The 19,978-nt window shown below is 34.9% G+C and overlaps 1 protein-coding gene across 2 annotated transcripts in view; it reads left to right on the top strand.

The window, feature by feature from the left end:
- Positions 1–1,833: 1,833 nt before the first annotated feature.
- The window catches only part of KPNA5 (karyopherin subunit alpha 5), a 40,509-nt gene continuing 22,364 nt past the window's right edge, over positions 1,834–19,978 (top strand). The window contains exons 1-7 of one of the 2 annotated variants that reach the window (XM_015064679.3): positions 1,834–2,064; positions 8,025–8,158; positions 9,579–9,680; positions 9,800–9,899; positions 11,417–11,511; positions 12,482–12,613; positions 14,773–14,861. In XM_015064679.3, the coding sequence (XP_014920165.1) occupies positions 2,061–2,064; positions 8,025–8,158; positions 9,579–9,680; positions 9,800–9,899; positions 11,417–11,511; positions 12,482–12,613; positions 14,773–14,861 (656 nt within the window). In that variant the 5' untranslated portion in view covers positions 1,834–2,060. Of the gene's footprint in view, positions 2,065–2,104; positions 2,758–8,024; positions 8,159–9,578; positions 9,681–9,799; positions 9,900–11,416; positions 11,512–12,481; positions 12,614–14,772; positions 14,862–19,978 lie in introns of those variants that run through there. The other variant, XM_027057032.2, reaches the window with a different exon arrangement.

Genomic DNA, 19,978 nt, shown 5'->3' with positions numbered 1-19,978 from the left:
GGGGCCAAATCATGTAGGCTCTTGGAGAAAACTATTTTAATATTTACATAGGAGAGTGGCAAAACCTGATGATGTACAGTATGCTTAGGGTTTTGTAGTTAAATATGGCAGATTGGACATGTACATTTATATTCCCTGCCTCTCGAAATCTACTAAAATGACAGAAGACTAAAAACAAAAAACAAAAAAAATGCTGATGAGATTTTAACAAAATTTGAAAGCTACGAAAAGGATAGATGAGTAGAAACTAACTTGGATAAGAAGAGAAGTCAACAAAAACAAGTCACTTCATACACTAGAACTCAGGAAATGTTCAGAAATTAAAGACCTGACACATCTGAAAACCATATTAAAACTGGCCTGAAAAGAGGAACATTTTGCTGAAAAGTCTGAATAAAGAGCAGTTAGAACCATCTCCAGATTTCCTCCAACACTAGGTTGCCAATTGACTGATCTTTCCGTCCAAGACAGAAGGCTACAGGTTTGGTTTTATGAAAAAAATGAACCAGCAAGGTTATAATGTCAGAAATGCACAGCTAAGTGGAGGGGGGCGGGGAGGAGTCAAGGTGTTGGACTGTAAGTGGGGAAGAGTGAAAGCTAAATACTGAATTACGAGGCTCCTAGCCATTTCCCCCAACACATTCTGATGTCTGATATGTGTCTTCCAGTCAGGAGATTAAAAAATTCTTCTCCAGGGAATATCATTGGTCCAAAAGATAAGACCTACAGATAAGGAAAGTCCTTCAATGAAACAGCCAATATCCCAGGTTATTACTCTGTAGGGAGGACAATTGGCAAGCAGACAATGGGCTGTTATACAAATTTACAATAGTTTTCTTTAGTGTCTCATTCTTAAATATGAATGGATACTCAAGGATCACTAGGCATTAGAGTACAGCCTGTAGCAGTAAAGTTGAAAACCAAATGATGAAAAAGGAAAAAACAAAACTCTGAAGAAACAGAGACAACAAATGAAGGAGGAAAAAAATACTTAAAGGAAACTACAATTAATAGCTTCAGAGAGACAAAAAAAAAAGATATTTAATCCCTGAATCAAAAAGGAAATAGCTCTTGGGATTAAAAACACAATAGCAGAATCTATGTATGTATCTATCTATCATCTATCTATCTATCTATCTATCTATCTATCTATCTATCTATCTATCTCAATAGAGAGCCAAAAGGTAACCACGAAATTCTCAGAAAAGAAAACAAAAAGAACAAGAGATAGAAAACAGGATCTTCTTCAGGGCAGCTATCATGTGTTATCTACTATACTCTGTGTCCAGCATCACTTCTGGAAACAGATCTTTTCAATACTGTTTGTTGAACTCCAGAGTGGATTACAAAGCTTATGTGTTATAGTAATGTAGAGTTCTTTATTTGGAATTATTCATGTATCAATGACTATTTTTTGGTCAAAAATCCACAGATATTATAGAATCCAAATTCTAAATATATGGCAAATTGAAAAGCTTGAAACAAACCAGCAGGACATAGGAAGAGGTTTAATGAAGCTTAAGGAGAGCCTCAGTAAAGCTCCACGAGGTTGGAATTTTTCCAGAGTGCACACTATTTCAGCTCCAATTATCTAAAACAGTGCCTAGCACAGATTAGGCTCTCCATCAATACGATCTTGTAGGATGAGTGACTGAACAAACAAACCAAAAGAACGAATGAGTGAATGAATGAGAACTCCCATAGAAGACTTAGGGCAGTAGAACTCATTGCTGCCACAGCTACCGCGCCCGATTGAAATCCCGGAGTCAGCGCAGGTACCGGCTCCTCCTTCGGTGGGTGGAGCTCTGCGCTCGCTTCTCTCCGCCCCTCTGCCGGTCGGTGCAGCCGCCGCCGCCACCGCCGCTGCGGTCGCCGCTTGCAAGGGCTTCTGGGAGCCGAGTCTCGGGGTCTCGGGGAAGGGGCGCAGGTAGCCGCCATTTTGAGTTGCGAACCTTGTCGCTGAGCTCGACGCTAGGGGCGGAGTGGCGACCCCACTGTTACCTGCAGCGGACGCCGCAACCGGGGACTGGGAAGTTAGGGCAGCGGATCGTGCCACATTAATGGGTAAGTGGGAGTGATACAGGCCAGTTGGGTTTGGTCCCTTTGGGGGTTTCTGGTTCCAGGGGTCACTGTATTTAGCCCTTTCCTTGCGAAGGCTTGAGGACCAGGCCATTCTGCCAGGGTTTTTTGCAGGGTTCCCTAAGGGACACATTGGTGGCGGGGGCGTGGCAGCCGGACCTTTTCCTTGCTGACGCGACGGTGCGGGGGATTACATATCCTCGCAGCCAGCCGGGCTGGCCCTCGGAAGGAGCCTTAAACGGCCGAGCTCATCCTGCCCGGTGCCGCTTCACCGTGCCTTGGTAGCTCCGTTCTCGGAGGTACACGGTCTGGTCAAATGTTGCCATTCAGTCCTGGGACTTAGCGTCTGTGTGGGTCCGGCAGCTTATTAGAAGTTCCACAGTGTCCAGAATACCGCACGGGTGGCCCCGGGGGCCTACTTGTTGGACGCTCGCGGTCCGCCAGCTTCCCTCCTCCACCTGGATGTCGACGCGGGACTGGGTGGGATAGATGCTTCTAATAGCTCCGTTCCAAGATGAAAATTTAACAAGTGTTTCCTCGGTAATGCGTGAGAGGCGAAGGATTCGAAAGGTGTGCAACGAGATAGTGATACTTCAAAAGAATATGACATCGGCATTTACTCTTAGGCTTTTAAAAGCATTTTACGTCTGACTTGACGTCTCTTAATTACAGCACTCAGTAAGCGATTTTCTTTTTTGGTAAACAAGAAACAGCCTTATCCTTTAGCTCTTTAAGTACTGCTTGTTTGGTTATAGGGGCTGTAGTCCGAACACTTACCCCTTTGTACCAGCCTTATATTTTTACTAATACGCATCCAGACCCGTAGAAATGGAGGCTTTAGGGGCACAAGAAATTCCGTTAATATATATTAGAAGAAGTTCAAAATGCAATTACTTGCCCAACCTCAAAACAGTTTTTCAGAAAGCTGAGTGAAAAATAAGCTTATAACTGGGAGGAGAGAGAGAGAGAGAAAGAATCTCTGTTCTGCAGTCTCAAAGTATCTGAATGGCATTTCTTATATTTAAAGTAACTTGTATGAGATGGTAACCTTTGAAGTAGTCTTTAGAGTTATTTTACATAAAAGGGAACAATCCTCTCTGGTGAGGTACCTTTATAGATTGTTCTTGGACTATATGTCTCCTTTAAAGCAATTGCAGTGAGGATGCAGGTGTTAAATAGTTAGTACCAGAAAAAGGAACAAATGATACATGAGTTGTTGGGGGTAGATTTTATTTGGTTAACATTTATATTAAAGATTTTAATGTGGGCACCTAGATTAATGATTAATTAGAAGTAGTGTCCAGTGTGTAGGCTGGAGAGGCACAAGGTAACTGAAGTAGATGTGGGGAGAAAATACTAGAACTTGTTTCTTTACCTTTTAAAACTATTCTATAAAAATTTTTTCTATTTGTGAATTTTGTAATGGGAGAGATTATTAGGCTAGTAATACTTGTATATAAATAAACAAACATTGAGGATGAATACACAAATTTATTTATTTATTTGTTTAGAAGAGCACAAGTGGGAAAGGGGCAGAGGGAGAGGGAGAGAGAATCCCAAGCACGCTCTGCAGTCTTAGCCTGATGTGTTGTGGGGCTTGATCTCATGAAGTGTGAGATCATGACCTGAGCCCAAATCAAGAGTTTGATGTGTAACTGACTGAGGCACTCATGCGCCCCTGCACAAACATATTTTGCATGCGTAAGGATATGTGATCAAAAAAAGATTAGAGGCCAATGGCCTCGAAAAGCCTAATGTGTAGGTGATAAACATTAAGAGGCTTATTACTATGAACATTTCATTTTGCTAAAATATTTTATATTTATTGAGCATAAGTCAACAACTAATGTTGAAGTCCAGTTTGTTCTGTAGTGAACTCATCTTTTTCTCATCTCAGAGCCAAACCTCTTATTAATGAGCCAGAATGTTTATATATGAAATACTTAGGGAATACTGCTGCACACTGTTTTTATTAATTAAGTTAGATTGAGCTGTTTCTAATGATAAGTATTTGTAGGTCCACACAGTATTATTGAAATCAATTCATTAATTATTTTAAAGAAGGATTTTGGTCGAGTATAAATATACCTTAATTGCTATGATGTACATGTGTTAAGTTCAGAGGCACAAAGTATCTTTCAAATCATTCTGAAGTGCTCAGCCTATTCCATTCTACTTTTAGCTCCACCACTAATGAAATTTCTCTCACTGTCTTTACCAGTGACCTAATTATCAAATCTGATGCCTTGTGTGGCACCTGGCTTATTGTAGGCACTTAGATTTGCTGGATGAATCAAAGAATGAATAAATCAAGTGGTCTGTTTTCAGTGCTACTATAAATTAAATACAACCTTGTCTTTTGAATTCTCTTCTCTTTCCTCTTTCTTCTGGTTCTCTTATTTCTCTGACCTATTTCTTTTTGGTCCTTTGTTCCTTTTCCCACTAAGAGATAAACATCCTCAAGATTTCAATCCTTGGCCACCTTTCTTTTATAGCTCTACATGATCTTGGATTATCAATTAGGATTCTTCCTGAGGTTTGACCCATATTTTTAACCATCTATAGGTCTAAATCTCCTGTATGTGTCCTAAGTATTATAAATTGAACACATTTAAAATGTAAGTTGCTATACGTGTATTAGAATGGCTACAATTAACAACAACAAAATTCTGGCAGTACCACCTGTAGCAGAACAAAGAGCAATAGGAACTCTTACACATTGCTGATGGGAGTACAGAATGGTACAATACTTTGCTGTTTGGCAGTTTCTTATAAAATGGGAGGCATAAACTTACCATGTTATCCATCAGTCCTACTTCTAAATATTTACCCGAGAGAAATGAAAACATATTTACACAAAAACCTGTACATGAATATTTATAACATTTATTCATAATTGTACTAAATTAGAAACAACCTAAATGTCCTTCAACTAATAAATCGAGCAACTGTGATATAAGCATGGAATTGAATACTACTCAACAATAAGGAATGAATTATTGATATATGCCAACAATATGGATCTCATAGCTACACTATGCTAAATGAAAGAAGCCAATTCAAGACTATACACTGTTTTTATTCCACTTACTGTGAAATTCAGGAAAAGTCAGAACTGTGGAGATAGAGAACAAGTCGGTGATTGCCAGGTATTAAGGGTGGAAGAGGGGCTAATTGGAGCAGCATGAGGAAGTTTTTTATTTTTTATTAAAAAAAATGTTTTTTTAATGTCTATTTACTTCTGGGGGGGAAGGGAGGGGCAGAGAGAGAAGGAGACACAGAATCTGAAGCAGGCTCCAGGCTCTGAGCTGTCAGCACAGAGCCTGACCTGGGGCTCAAACCCACGAACCGAACTGTGAGATCATGACCAGAGCCAAAGTCGGATGCTCAACTGACTGAGCCACCCAGACACCTCAGCATGACAAAGTTTTTTAGGGGTCATGGAGCTGTTTGTATCTTGATTGTGATGGTTTTATGCTGTGCATTTGTCAAATTCATAGAACTTTATACCAAAGGAGTGCTTGTTTTACTGTATGTAACTTTAAAAAGAAAACAGTTCATTGTTTTCATCTCAAAAACAAGCTAGCAATCAACGTTTTATTTATTTTTGGGACAGAGAGAGACAGAGCATGAATGGGGGAGGGGCAGAGAGAGAGGGAGACACAGAAGAGGAAACAGGCTCCAGGCTCCGAGCCATCAGCCCAGAGCCATCAGCCCAGAGCCATCAGCCCAGAGCCATCAGCCCAGAGCCATCAGCCCAGAGCCTGACGCAGGGCTTGAACTCACGGACCGCGAGATCGTGACCTGGCTGACGTCGGACGCTTAACCGACTGCGCCACCCAGGCGCCCCAACAAGCTAGCAATCAAACAAAACCATCCCTCTGATACACCATCTGTATTCCCTGTCTTGGCTTATTTTGTCATTGTACTGAAATAGCTCAAGCTAAAAACCATGGGGTTTCCTAAACTTTTTCTTATTCACCTCATATTTCTTATATTTATTTGGTCTCTTATTCTTTTTGAATCAATTTCTGCAATGTTTCTGGAATCAACAGTCTTCTACATTTCCAGTGTAACTATTAATTTAGTTCTGGTCTTCATCATCAAAGTTCAAAACAATCTTCTCTTTAATTTCTTTAATTCTGTTCCTTAGGATCAAATCCAAATTTCTCAACCTCATTGCAGGAACCGTAGGTGTTCTTAGTTACATTTCTAGCTTTATCTCCTGCCTTTTCTCCCATGAATCTTGTTTAGGCACACTTAATTTCTTACTGTTTTGTGATTATGCCAGTTTTCTGCAAGAACTGTGCCTTTGCATGTATTCCCTCTGCTTGAAATGCTTGTTCCTTCCCTTTCTCTTTTCATCCTCTTTCCTGGCAAATTCTTGCTCTTCCTTTAAGATAACTGTGAAGATTTTCAGAGCTCCCTGAGGCACAGTTAGCTGCTTGGTCTTCTGGGCTTTCACGGGATTCAATGCATATGTTTCAGCTACTCTACTAATTACAGTATAATTTGCTACTTCATTAGTCTGCCTTTGACATCAGAGATAGCAGATAAATGCCAACCTTCTTTTTCTTCTGTTTACTTCATAGTGTTAATTGATCACAATATTCTCTTTGGTTTCTGAAAGCAAAATTATTATATTATTTTAAATGTAACATGTTACATAAAATACTGTAAGTGCATTTGTAAGAAAATGTTTATATAAATGTTAATGTTTTTAAATACATTTATAATAAAACTACTTAAAAATATATAAGTATTTCAGCATTTAAAAAAAACTAATTATACCATAGTACTGCAAACTAGTATTGTAGTCATGACTGAAGTCATGACCCATGCAGCCTTAGTTTGTTTTTTTTTTAATTTTTTTTAACATTTTATTTTATTTTCGGGGGGAGACAGAGCATGAACAGGGGAGAGGCAGAGCCACCGACTGAGCCACCAGGCGCCCCCAGTCTTAGCTCTGAAGGCAGCACTTTAAGTAAATAAAAGAAGCCAGACCCCCAAAAATATTTGACCTGTGCTTACTGAAGCCTAATACCATGTTCCCTTGAAAATAAGGTATTTCATTCTGGCCATTTCTTGATCTTGTTGGGAGCATAACTTAGGAGGTTTTTTTTTTCAATTCTTTTTTTTTTTTAAATGTCGTTGGAGCCGCCTGGGTGGTTCAGTTGGTTAAGGATCCAACTGTGGCTCAAGTTACGATCTTACGGTTCATGGGTTCGAGCCCCACGTCTAGCTCTCCGCTGACAGCTGAGAGCCTGGAACCTGCTTTGGATTCTGTGTTTCCCTCTCTCTCTGCTCCTCCCCTGCTTATGCATGCACACACTCCCACTCTCAAAATAAATAAACATTAAAAAATAAAAAGTTTTTTTAAAAAAATTATTATTTACTTATTTTGAGAGAGAGAGAGGGAGAGAGAGAAAGAGAGAGAGAGAATTCCAACCAGGCTTTGCCCTTCAGCGCAGAGCCTGATGTGGGGCTCCATCTCACAAACCATGACATCATGAGCTGAGCCAAAATCAAGAGTCAGCTGCTTAACCGACTGAGCCACTCAGGTACCCCTAGAAGTTTTTTACCCAACTATTTCATGATTGATAATTTCCTGGCTGACAGTGAATATAAGACGTTTCCTACTTCAGAAAGGTTAAAACAGCAGGCTTTGTGGAGTGCGTCTTAAAACCAGTGAAGTTAGGGTAATGACTTTATCTGTATTTAGACCAAAATCTATTATTTGTTTGATAGTGTAGTCCTTAAAATATTTGGTCCTTTTGCTCCAATTTTGTTATGGGAATGAGGGAATGTATTCTTTGTACATGATCTTTAGAATGGATTTTGTAATTCTATTTAAGCAGTAAGCATGAACTTAGTTTCCCTAGAGTAAACATTTCATGTTGTTTTGAGAGTTACAAGTATCTGTTTTCTTCTCTCCTAACCTTAAGATGCCATGGCTAGTCCAGGGAAAGATAACTATAGAATGAAAAGTTATAAGAACAAAGCCCTAAACCCCCAAGAGATGCGCAGACGAAGAGAAGAAGAAGGAATACAGCTTCGAAAACAAAAAAGGGAAGAACAGGTAGGTCTTTCAAAATATTTAATTCTGTTTATCACAAAACTGTATAGATTTTAGAAGTTGCGTTATTATTGCTTATTTTTAGATAATTTTAAATGAAAAAGTGTTTTAGGAAATTGAATATAAGCCTGTCCTTTAATTTGTTAGACTCCAGGAGTAATTCATGAATCAGAAACCTGTACTATTTTTAATCATTGAGAGGAACAGCTTTTCTGTTCTATTGATAAAACTTTTCTGTTAATTATATTTTATCCCAGTGCTAAGGATTTTTTACCCTTAAGCCTTTTTAGATCACTTCTGTTTGTCATTGTAAAATTCTTCCCCAAAAAATATTGTATTCATTTGTTGCTTTGTGGTTTTCACAGTTCTTGCTTTTAAGTTAATTGTAGTCATCTTCCTATGCTGATCATACTGTTCCTTCTGTAGTCTCATCAGCCAGCTAGATCTCTAAGACTTCTCTGTTCTGAACTTTGTATATGTGACATAAGGAATAGAAGCATCATTAGAAAGAGTGCCTCTCAATGCTTTTCATTCCAAGTTGTACTTAAGTTTAGAAATATTTATAAGTAATTAAGAGGGTATAGTCTTCACATGCGTAAATTAAAACTAATGTGCAGAAAGGGCTAGCAATGAAGAAAGTAGAGAAAGACCCTGTTTTATAAATATGATTTGTCATCTCCCTATCTGTATTATCTAGCACAGTCCTAACTATATTATAGTAGGAACTCAAAAAAAAATTTAAAAAAATCTGTTGAGTGAATGATTAGAAAGAACTATACTGGCTGAAGAAGAGTGGTAATTATTTAGCTATCAAAAAGAATATGATACCAGAAATTTTCCTCTCTATTTTGATGTAGGAAATGTATCTATGCATCCTACTCAGTGACTTCTCTATGCTTTATTTCTGTTATCTTTTTTTCTTTATTTTTTTTTTCACTTCTGAAATAATAAGGATAGGGCCATCTTTCCTGAGAGTTGTTCTCTATTCCTTATTAATCTGATATACTAAGTGTGTTAATATGCCACATTATTTTTCTCAGGTAACTAATTTGGTTTTTTATTAAGATTTCTTGGAAAAATTTTTGAAAAATTTTTAGACATCTCATACACTAGTGTGACCATATGTGCTTTTACAAGTACTATAAAACATAAATATGTACTGCACTGAAGGGACCCGCCATTGGTAAAAGATCTGAAATTAAGAATGACTTAGAGCAATCTGCAGGATAGAGGCTAACCTAGCTTGGAAAGTTTAACTTCTCAAAGATTATTAAGGTCTTCATGGCATAGTGATTGAGAAACACCGAAAATATTTGGAATTTTAAATGATAAGATTATTAGTTTGTTTTGTACACTTAAATGAAAAATATAATTCTATGGGAATTCAGTGTTTTATGTATAATGTGTTTGTTCTTTATTACAGCTGTTCAAACGCAGAAATGTCTCTTTGCCCAGAAATGATGAATCTATGCTAGAAAGTCCAATCCAGGATCCAGATATCAGTTCCACTGTACCTATTCCAGAGGTAGATATTACAAAAATATATTTCAGATTATACTTCAATAATATTTTGGAGGTAGTGGATACAACAAATATTATTCATATAAAATATGTAAATGATAAATTATATTTTCTGTGTTTTAGGAAGAAGTTATCACCACAGATATGGTTCAGATGATTTTTTCTAATAACGCTGATCAACAGCTTACAGCAACACAGAAATTTAGAAAGCTGCTTTCTAAAGGCAAGAATTATTATTTTATGAATTGATTTTTAATAAGCAATTTAATTTAGTACATTTATCTTATAAAACCAGAAAATTTAATCATTTAATAAAAGAAGGCTATGGGTCATTACTTTTCCTAGATCAACATGATAAAATAAGCTTTAAAATTTGCTAATGCTAATGGATAATGAACTGAACTTGTAATGATACGATTTAAAATTGATGTCACTTTTTTTTCCCTCCAAATTTTTATTTAAATTCTAGTTAGTTAACATATAGTGTATATTGGTTGCAGAAGTAGAATTTAGTAATTCATTGCTTGCATATAACCTCCAGTGCTCATCATAACAAGTGCGCTCCTTAACCCATCACCCATTTCAGTATGCTTATTTGATATTACAAGATTCTGCACTAGAATTTTATTTATTGGTTTTTTTTTAAAGGCACTCTTCTTTGTACATCTTAATTTTTCTTTAAAATGTACTTTTAAATAAGATATATTTTTGGAGGGGGTCCCTGGATGGCTCAGTCGAGTAAGCGTCCAACTCTTGATTTTGGCTCATGTCATGATCTCACAGTTAGTGAGTTTAAGCCCTATGTCAGGCTACACAGTGATAGCGCAGAGCCTGCTTGGGATTCTCTCTCTCTCCTTCTCTGTCTTCCCCTCCCCTGCTTGTGCACACACACGCTCTCTCTTTCTCTCTCAAAATAAAAAACTTTTAAAAAAATATCTATTTTTTTAATAAAGTTAATTAATTAATTTTTTTTTTTAAGTAGGCACCACACCCAGCATGGTGCTTGAACTCACTCAAAACCTGGAGCTCAAGAGTCTTATGCTATACTGACTGATAAATAAGGAACACTAACCGAGAAGTTGCTGGGGAACCATAAGAATATACTTTTTGTTGAAACCAAGGGAGAAGAAAGACTTTTTGGTACTTAGATTGCCAATCGCTAAAATATCTTGGTTTTATTTTTGCGTATCTTTGTTTGAAAATTTCCTAGAGATTTTGTGGTTCTCAAAAGTCCTCTGCATTTCATGAAAATTTATGAAGAATACTAATAGTTCAGTAGCATTTCTGTAAATAATGGATTATACTCTGACAAAATGGAATATAACTTGACTGGAAAGCATTAGACAATGGTTGACAGGGAAGGGGACATCCCTGGAAAGTGGAGTATGCTTATAAAGAATTAGAGGGAACATTATCTTTCAGTTGGTGTTTCGAATGTTAGACTGAAATACTCCATGTTGTGAAGGTGACATTTGAAATAGCCTTCAACTTATAAATTTAAATATTTGTATAGGAAATGTTTTAGGATTTGTCTTACTGTGGTCAATGTAAAAGAATTTGCTTTGCAGTAAACATTGCAATTAGGAGAACATTTATTTACTTCAATTACATATACCTGAGGCTTTTAAACTTGGTCAGTGAAACCTAGGAAAGTTATTTTGTGCGTCCTGTTAATTGACACTGGGACCAGATTATTGTCTTTTTGTGTCATGTAATAACTTAATTCTTTTTAATTTTTAGAACCTAATCCACCAATTGATCAGGTTATACAGAAACCAGGAGTTGTACAGAGATTTGTGAAATTTCTTGAAAGAAATGAAAATTGTACTTTACAAGTGAGTTCTAAAGTTTTCTTTCTTAATTCTTTCCAGAAATAACATGTGATTAAAGTTTCTAGTGAAAGTAAGTTCTACAGTACTGAATATATTTAAGCATTCAGGAATAAAGGGAGAGGTGGTGCCACCTGTCTGGCCCTGGTCATGTTTGCAATGCTGGTTTCTCCTAGGAACGTTTGTTCTGTTAAACAATTTTGGAAAAAGTATATAAAATCATTGTTAATTTAATAAAAATTTTGTAGCTGTCAACCTTTAATAAATTTTTTGTTTTAGAAAACCTCAAATTAAAATATTAATGGGTAAATTTTTTTGACCCTTAGCTAATTAGGGTTGTAACATTTTAGTATAAGCTCTTTTACCTCTTAAAATATTTTTATGTGATTAAGTTTTTTTTTTTTGAAAAAAAAAAAAACAACTAATCAATATAATTTACTAATTATAAAAAGTTAGGTTTGTCCAAAAGAGCATTGCTTCTGTTAGAATACCTGACTCTTTAATACTAAACATTAGTTTTGTGAATTATAATTTCAGATGTGTTCATTTATTGTTCATGATTTTATACATTTTCATTATATTTTTTTCAGTTCTTATTTTTCCAGATTGAGTCTTTTTTTTTTAATGTTTTTATTATTTAGTTTTGAGAGAGAGAGCAGGGGAGGGGCAGAAAGGATGACAGAGGATCTGAAATGGGCTCTGAGCTGTCAGCACAGAGCCTGCTGTGGGGCACAAACTCACAAACCTTGAGATCATGACCTGAGCCTAAGTTTGACGCTCAACCGACTGAGCTACCCAGGCGCCCCAGATTGAGTCCTTTTTTAAAATTAAGAATTTTTATTTATGAAATCTGATTAATTTTACTAGTTGTAAATCAGTCTTCCAGGTTGTTCAGCTAAGTCTTTACTCTCCCTCTTTCCTTTCTTTTTGACATTTCTTTGGTGCTCTCACTTATTCTACTTCTATTTTTCCTTAGTTTGAAGCTGCATGGGCATTAACTAATATAGCATCTGGAACTTTTCTGCATACCAAGGTAGTGATTGAAACTGGAGCTGTTCCAATTTTTATCAAACTTCTTAATTCAGAACATGAAGATGTGCAAGAACAGGTATATGTTTCTAATATGAATGGTTATGTTTACTAGATTTTCATGTTTTCTTGAGAGTTGCATGTGCATTTCATTTCTTAAAACACAGTAATTTCTATTTGGTGTCAAATTAGAATGAAAGTAGAATGCACTGTCTCAGGCATAATCCTGGGTTCTCTGTAAGTATGATCTCAACTATCAAAAATTACTATTCCCATGTATAACAGAGCATACTGAGACCCAGAAAGTTAGTAATTTACCCAAAGTCACAGTGAATGGCTGAACCAGGTTTTAAACCTGGGCTGGTCTGACTCCTCATTCTTTGCTTGTCCATAGGTTATTTTGTTGTTGTTGTTGTTGTTTTTTAAATATCACATTATTTTTAATAGAACTGTTTTAAAATAAACATAAATAAATTCTCATAGTTGTTGTAAGAGGGAAATTTTAATCACATATGATTTGTACCAACAAAAGAAAATAAAATGTGGTATTTTTGTTTTAAACTGTTTTTATGGCAAATTTATCTGTTGTCCATTCATCTGTTTAGTTTTATATATACAGTATATGGGGTTTTTCCCCCCACATAGCATTGATATTAGGAGCCTTTTCTAATGACATTAATTATTCTTCCAAGAAGATTTATTGATTACTCATTATCTAGTCAGATATATACCATAATTTGTTATCTATCCCTCAGTTATATTATACATCGTGTTATTTCTAGCTTATTAATGTTACTGATATGTGAGGAACATTATATATCAATCTTTATCTGTCTCTTGATTATTTCATTAGGAAAAATGACTTAATTATGGTAAAAGAAAAAATTTTAAGTTCTTATTACATATTTCAAAGTTGACCTCCAAAAAAGTTATATGTATTGATTTCCCCACCAATAGGATATCGATTCCACAGGGTGAAAAATATCATTAATTTAAAAGAGTTTTCTTAAGGTAGCTATATATGGCTTACTTGGTTAAAGCACCTATCTCATAAAAGATCTTTCTTTTTTTTTTTTTAAGTTTATTTTATTTATTTTCAGAGTGAGACAGATGGGGAGGGTTAGAGGGAGAGGGAGAGAGAGAGAATCCCAAGCAGGCTCTGCAATGCCAACACAGAGCCCCAACGCAGGGGTTGAACTCATGAGCCATGAGATCATGACCTGAGCCAAGATCAAGAGTTGGACACTTAACCGATTGAGCCACCCAGTGCCCCTTATAGAAGGTTTTTCTTAAAAAAACAGAAAATAGGGGTGCCCGGGTGGCTCAGTCGGTTAAGCATCCGACTTCGGCTCAGGTCATGATCTCGCGGTCCATGAGTTCGAGCCCCGCGTCGGGCTCTGTGCTGACCGCTCAGAGCCTGGAGCCTGTTTCAGATTCTGTGTCTCCCTCCCTCTCTGACCCTCCCCCGTTCATGCTGTCTCTGTCTCAAAAATAAATAAACGTTAAAAAATATACATATAAAAAAAATAGAAAATAAACTTAGGTCTAGAGTTGATGTTAAAAATATTAACTCATGTTTTAAATGTTAAAACTTTGTCAATTGAAAAACGTAACTTATGTCTACTTGTGTACTTACTTGAAAAATTTGAATAAGAATATAATGAAATGATGATTTGTATTTGTAGAATTTATCATTTAATTGAAGTTTAATAAGTGAATCTTTATTTCCAATTATTTAAAAAAATTATGATGAACCTGGACTAATTCTAAACTTATTTTCAAAGATCAATCCCAAGCCAATTCTTATATTAGCTTTACCTCACTTTTCTGTGTTTTGTGTCTCCTTCCCTTTTTTTTACAAATCAGTCCCTTCCCAGTGAGTGGATTCCTTGGCATAAGAGCAAACCTCTAGTATAAGTAATTAAATAATTCACTAAATTAATATATCTTATCTGAACCCATGTAGATTTGGAGTAGACAGTCTCTTTGTTGAACAGAATAAACATTTCACTAGTATGTAATGAAAAAATTGTTTAATGCCCAATCCTTGAGTTTGACTAAAAATATTAGTAAATGGCACTTTTAAACTTTTCTTACTGTCCATCTAGAATGTTTTGTTTTTTTAAACATCTTGGAAGCTATTACTTTGTTCATTCTGTACTAAAATCTTATTTGTAAGAGAAAGCATCTTATTTAAGATATTGTTGTAACAGGGTATCTCTTTCTCATTTTTCTAAGGCTGTTTGGGCACTTGGCAATATTGCTGGTGACAATGCCGAATGCAGAGATTTTGTTTTGAATTGTGAAATACTTCCACCTCTTTTAGAGTAAGTACTTTATCACAAATGAATACTAGTTTTGGGAAAAAAATTATATTCTGCAGTATATTTCTGTATACACAATTACGTTCTTCAGTGATGCTTTTAAATTTGGCTTCTGTTTAGCTGTACCAAGAGTAATAGCTTGAAAGTAGATTAAAAATGTTTCTACTTTTATCGTATCCATCTTTATTTTTTCTTAAGCAATACTTAACAGTGTTCATCGTGTGCTTGATGCTTACTGTGCTGAAATAATTCTATAAAATGAGGATATAAGTAGTTGCACTACAATAAAAATTTAAGTTTTGCTAAAGCATGGAATCTTTAGTGCATGAACAGATGATGTATTTAGGATATCAGGTTTTTATATTTGATTTTGAAATGTTCAGAGAACAAAGATCATAAGAGATTTTTCTTTCAGAGTTAGAATTTTACTTAAACGATTTATCTAGTGGTTTCTTTTTCAAATACATTACACGTTTTTTTTAAAAAGCAATTATTCTAAATCCTTTACAGAAATTTCATAAAATTATTTGAAAGTTAAATTCCTTTATTCATCCTGGCTACCTATCACTAAAAAGATCTTTTTTTAGGCTAATTGTCACTGGCAAGTAGTGAAAAAGAAAAAAACTAGTTGAGATGGTTGAAAGGAAAAATTTTGTCATTTCTGTGCTATTAGTCATTCTCTCCAAGCTGAAAAATTGAATAGGAAGAATAAACTTTAGATACTAGTTTGCAAAAGATATTTTATTCTTTTAGAGAGAGTAACTTTCCATGAATAGAGTGATTTCTCAGCATTTCACTCAATAACATCGAATATTTATTATGTACAGGCCACTGAACCACTTGCTATGTCATTAACTTTGGGCTTGTTCAAAGTTAATGTTCCAAAGTGTTGGAGAATTTAGCTGAGCTATAAAATAAAATACTGATTTAGAGTTCAATATCAGAGTTATTTTGAATTTCATACTGTTAAAAGTATCTCTTAAATTTTCAATTTGAGATTTTTCTGGCCTGATTATAGGATTTGTAGATTAATTGAGCACTTTGTTTCTTTTTACTTTTGCTGTCTCATTTTCTTATTTGTTAGTATTTCAAGTTGGTAATGGTTTATGAAATAATGTGTAAGCATTTCTTAATTCTGATTCCTTTAAATGTTTAAGGAAATTTTAATCATGACCAAAGAAACAAAACAAAACAAAAAAATAAAGCTCTAAAGGAGAACAAAAGCACCCAGCTAAATAGTTATAAACATAATAAATTTCAGAAAAAGAATAGGCTTAAAAAGTAAGTTTCAGTTTCATTAAAAAATTGAGAAAGATAGTGAAAAAGAAATTATGTCAATTTAGCTACCCAGATGCATACACTTTAGTTGGGCCAAAGGATGAAAGTTATTAGCTTAAAAAAGATTATGGATTATCTGTTGTTCACATTGAAGTTCACATTTTAGTTGATAAGTAAATGTAAAACTTCTGTTAATGGTTTTATCAATTCTGTTTGAGTTTTAATTTGTTTTACTTTACTTCATTTGATATCAGTAAATATAACTTTTCAGTAAACATAAACCTCTCGGTAAATGTAAACTTCTTACTACTATAGACTTCATATACTGACACATTTGTTGTTTTAATTTAGTTCAACTTTAATTTATATAATAACCCTATTAATATAGTTAAAGAAGAGTAGTATACAACAGAGCTTGGACAACTGCAGTCCTCAGGCCAAATCTGGCCTGCTTCCTGTTTTGTAAATTAAATTTTATTCTAACATAGTCATTCCCATTTGCTTACTTAATATCTATGGTTGCTTTCATGCTACATCAGCACAGTTGAATAGTCACTACAGAGAAAGGTGTGCAAAGCCTAAAATATTCATTTAAAAAGTTTCTCAATCCCTGATATAAAACGTCAATATAATTATTTTATTTCTAAATGTGTTACGGTTTTAGGAGGTTTCAAAGACTATAGGAAGACATGTAGAACAGATTTTGTTTTTATATATGATAAAAGATAATATAACAAAATTTACCATTTTGACTGTTTTAAAATATACAGCTCACTGGCATTAAGCAGTGTTTTGTACCTATCACAGTTATTTAGTTCCAGAACTTTTAACACCCCAAGCAGAAACTGCATTACCCATTAAGCTGTCATATCCTATTTCCTCACAGCCTCAGCTCTGGGAAATCACTAATCCGCTGTTTCTGTGGATTTGGCTATTCTGGATATTTCATAAAAATGGAATCATACGTCGTGTGACCTTTTGTATCTGGCTTCTTTCACTTAGCATATTGTTTTCAAGGTTCATCCATATTATAGCATGTATCAGTACTTCATTATTTTTGTGGCTGAATAATATTCTATTGTATTTTGTTCCCTTATTCATCAGTTGATGGTCATTTGGGGTTTTTCCCCCATCTTTTGATTATATAGTATTCCTATGAACATTCATTCTTTTTAGGTATATACCTATGAATAGAATTGCTGGGTTGTATGGTAATTCTATCTTTAACTGTTTAAGAATCACCAAACTGTTTTCCATAGCAGCAGTACCATTTTACATTCCCACCAGCAATGTATGAGAGTTTCAGGTTTTCCATATTCTCATCAGCACTTGTTATCTGTTATTCTGATTCTGATTTAAGGCTGTAAGGCAGTATCTCATTTTGCTTTGATTTGCATTGAACATCTTTTCATAGGTTTGTTGGCCATATGTATATTTTCTTTGGAGAATGTTTATTAAGTCTTTTGAATATTTTTTTAAATTTAGTTATTTGTCTCTTTGTTGTGTTACAAGAATTCTTCATAGGGGTGCCTGGGTGGTTCAGTCAGTTGTGTCCAACTTAGGCTCAGGTCATGATATCACGGTTCATGAGTTCGAGCCCCGCATCAGGCTCTGTGATGACAGCTCAGAGCCTGGAGCCTGCTTCGGATTCTGTGTCTCCCTCTCTCCCTGCCCCTCCCCTGCTCGCGCTCTGTCTCTCTCTCTCTCAAAAATAAATAAACATTAAAAAAAAAGATTTCTTCATATATTCTGAATAGATTGTTATCAGGTAAATGATTTACAGTTTGTTTTGTTTTGTTTTGTTTTGCATTTTCTGGGTTGTCTTTACTCTCTTGATAGTGTCCATTGATTCACAAAAGTTTTTTAAATTGATGAAATCCAATGTATCTGTTTTTTCCTTTTGTTGCTTATGCATTTGGTGTTGTATGTAAGAAACCATTGCCAAATTTAAGGTTGTGAATATTTGCCATTATGTTCTCTTCTAAGAATCTTACAGTCCTTGCTCTTATATTTACATCTTTGATCCATTTTGAGTTATTTTTTTTTTTTATATGATATGAGTTGCATTTGGGCATTCACTTATCCCAGCATGATTTGTTGAACAAAATATTCTTTCCCCATTGAACAGTCTTGACACCTTTGTTGTAAATGAGTTGACTATACATGTGTGGGTTCATTTCTAGATTAATTCTGTTCCATTGATATATACATCTGTCCTTTTGCCAGTACCATACTGTTTTGATTTCAGTACCTTTGTGGTAGATTTTGAAACGAGAACACGTGAGTCCTTCAATTTTCTTTTTTTGGTTAAGGTTGTTTTAGCTATAGAGGGTTCCTTGCAATTGCATATGAATCTGTTTTCAGGGTACAGAACTGATTAAATTTATTCCTAAGTATTTTATTATTTTTTTGATGGTATTTAGGTGAAATTTGTTCCTGGATTTCTTTTTTGACTTGTTCATTGGTAGTCTTTGTGATCTAACATACAGTATATCCTGAGGAATGTTTAATGTGCACTTGAGAAGAATATATATTTTGCTGTTACTTAGTTGAATGCTGTATAGGTGTCTTTTATATTTAGTTGGTTTATAGTCTTGTTGAAGTTCTCTGTTTTTTTGCTGATCATCTATCTAGGTGTTCTATCCATTACTGAAAACAGTGTATTGAAGTTTCTAACTATGATTGTTCAACTGTGTATTTCTTCCTTCAGGTGTAACCATTTTTGCTTTGTATACTTTGCTGTGTTGTTAGGTTTTATAAGTTTTAAGTGTTATACCTTCATTATGGATTGATTTTTTTTTTATCAATATATAGTATTCGTGTTTGTCTCTTAAAATAACTTTTTTTAAAGTTTATTTATTTTAAGAGAGAGAGTGAGCGAGCAGGGGGGAGGGGCAGAGAGGAGAGAATCCCAAGCAGGCCCCACATTGTCAGTGCAGAGCCAGACTTGGGGCTCGAACCCATGAACCATAGGATCATGATCTGAGCTGAAATCAAGAGTCAGTGGCTTAACCAACTGAGCCACCCAGGTACCCCACCTTAAAATAATTTTTAACTTGACGTCTGTTTATCTGATACTAGTATAATTAGTATTTATCTGATTCCATCCTTTCACTTTCAGCCTCTTTGTGCCTTTAAATCTAAAGTGAGTATCTTGTAAAGTTTATTATAGATGGCTTATAGATTGTTGCTTGTTTATTTTTGGGTTTTTTAAAAATGTATTCTGCCAGTCACTGCCTTCTAATTGAAGGCTTTAATCCATTTGTAATCAGCATAAATACTGACAAGGAAGGACTTCTGCCATTTTATTGTGTTCTGTATGTTTTATATCTTTTTTGCTTCTCAATTCCTTATTGCCTTCTTTTGTGTTTGATTTTTTGTGGTAAGATATGGTATTGATTCCTTTCTCATCTCCTTTTCTGTATATTTTCTAGTTATTTTCTTAATGATTAATCCAGGGAGTACAGTTAACATCTTAAACTTACAATAACCTTGTTTAAATTAATACCAATTTAATCTCAATCTTACGAAAAAACTTTGCTCCTGTATATTACTGTCCTACCTCCTTTAAGTTGCTATTGTCAAAAATAACATTGTACATTGTATGCCAGTTAACATCGACTTATAATTATTACTTTATTTATTTTTTAAATCCTATAGAAAAAAAAGAAAAATTACAAATCAAAACTACTACCTTTTATATTAACCTATATAGTTATTTTTAGCAGTGTTTTTTTTTCTTCTGGTTTTGAGTTACTGTTTACTGTGCTTTCAGTTTTAGTTACTTTTGTAAAGCAAATCTACTAGTGACGAATTTTCTCAGCTTTTGTTGTACAGGGAAT

This window comes from Acinonyx jubatus, chromosome B2, assembly GCF_027475565.1.
Source record: "Acinonyx jubatus isolate Ajub_Pintada_27869175 chromosome B2, VMU_Ajub_asm_v1.0, whole genome shotgun sequence".
NCBI classification, from domain to species: domain Eukaryota; kingdom Metazoa; phylum Chordata; class Mammalia; order Carnivora; family Felidae; genus Acinonyx; species Acinonyx jubatus.
This window is presented reverse-complemented; position numbering and strand designations above follow the sequence as displayed.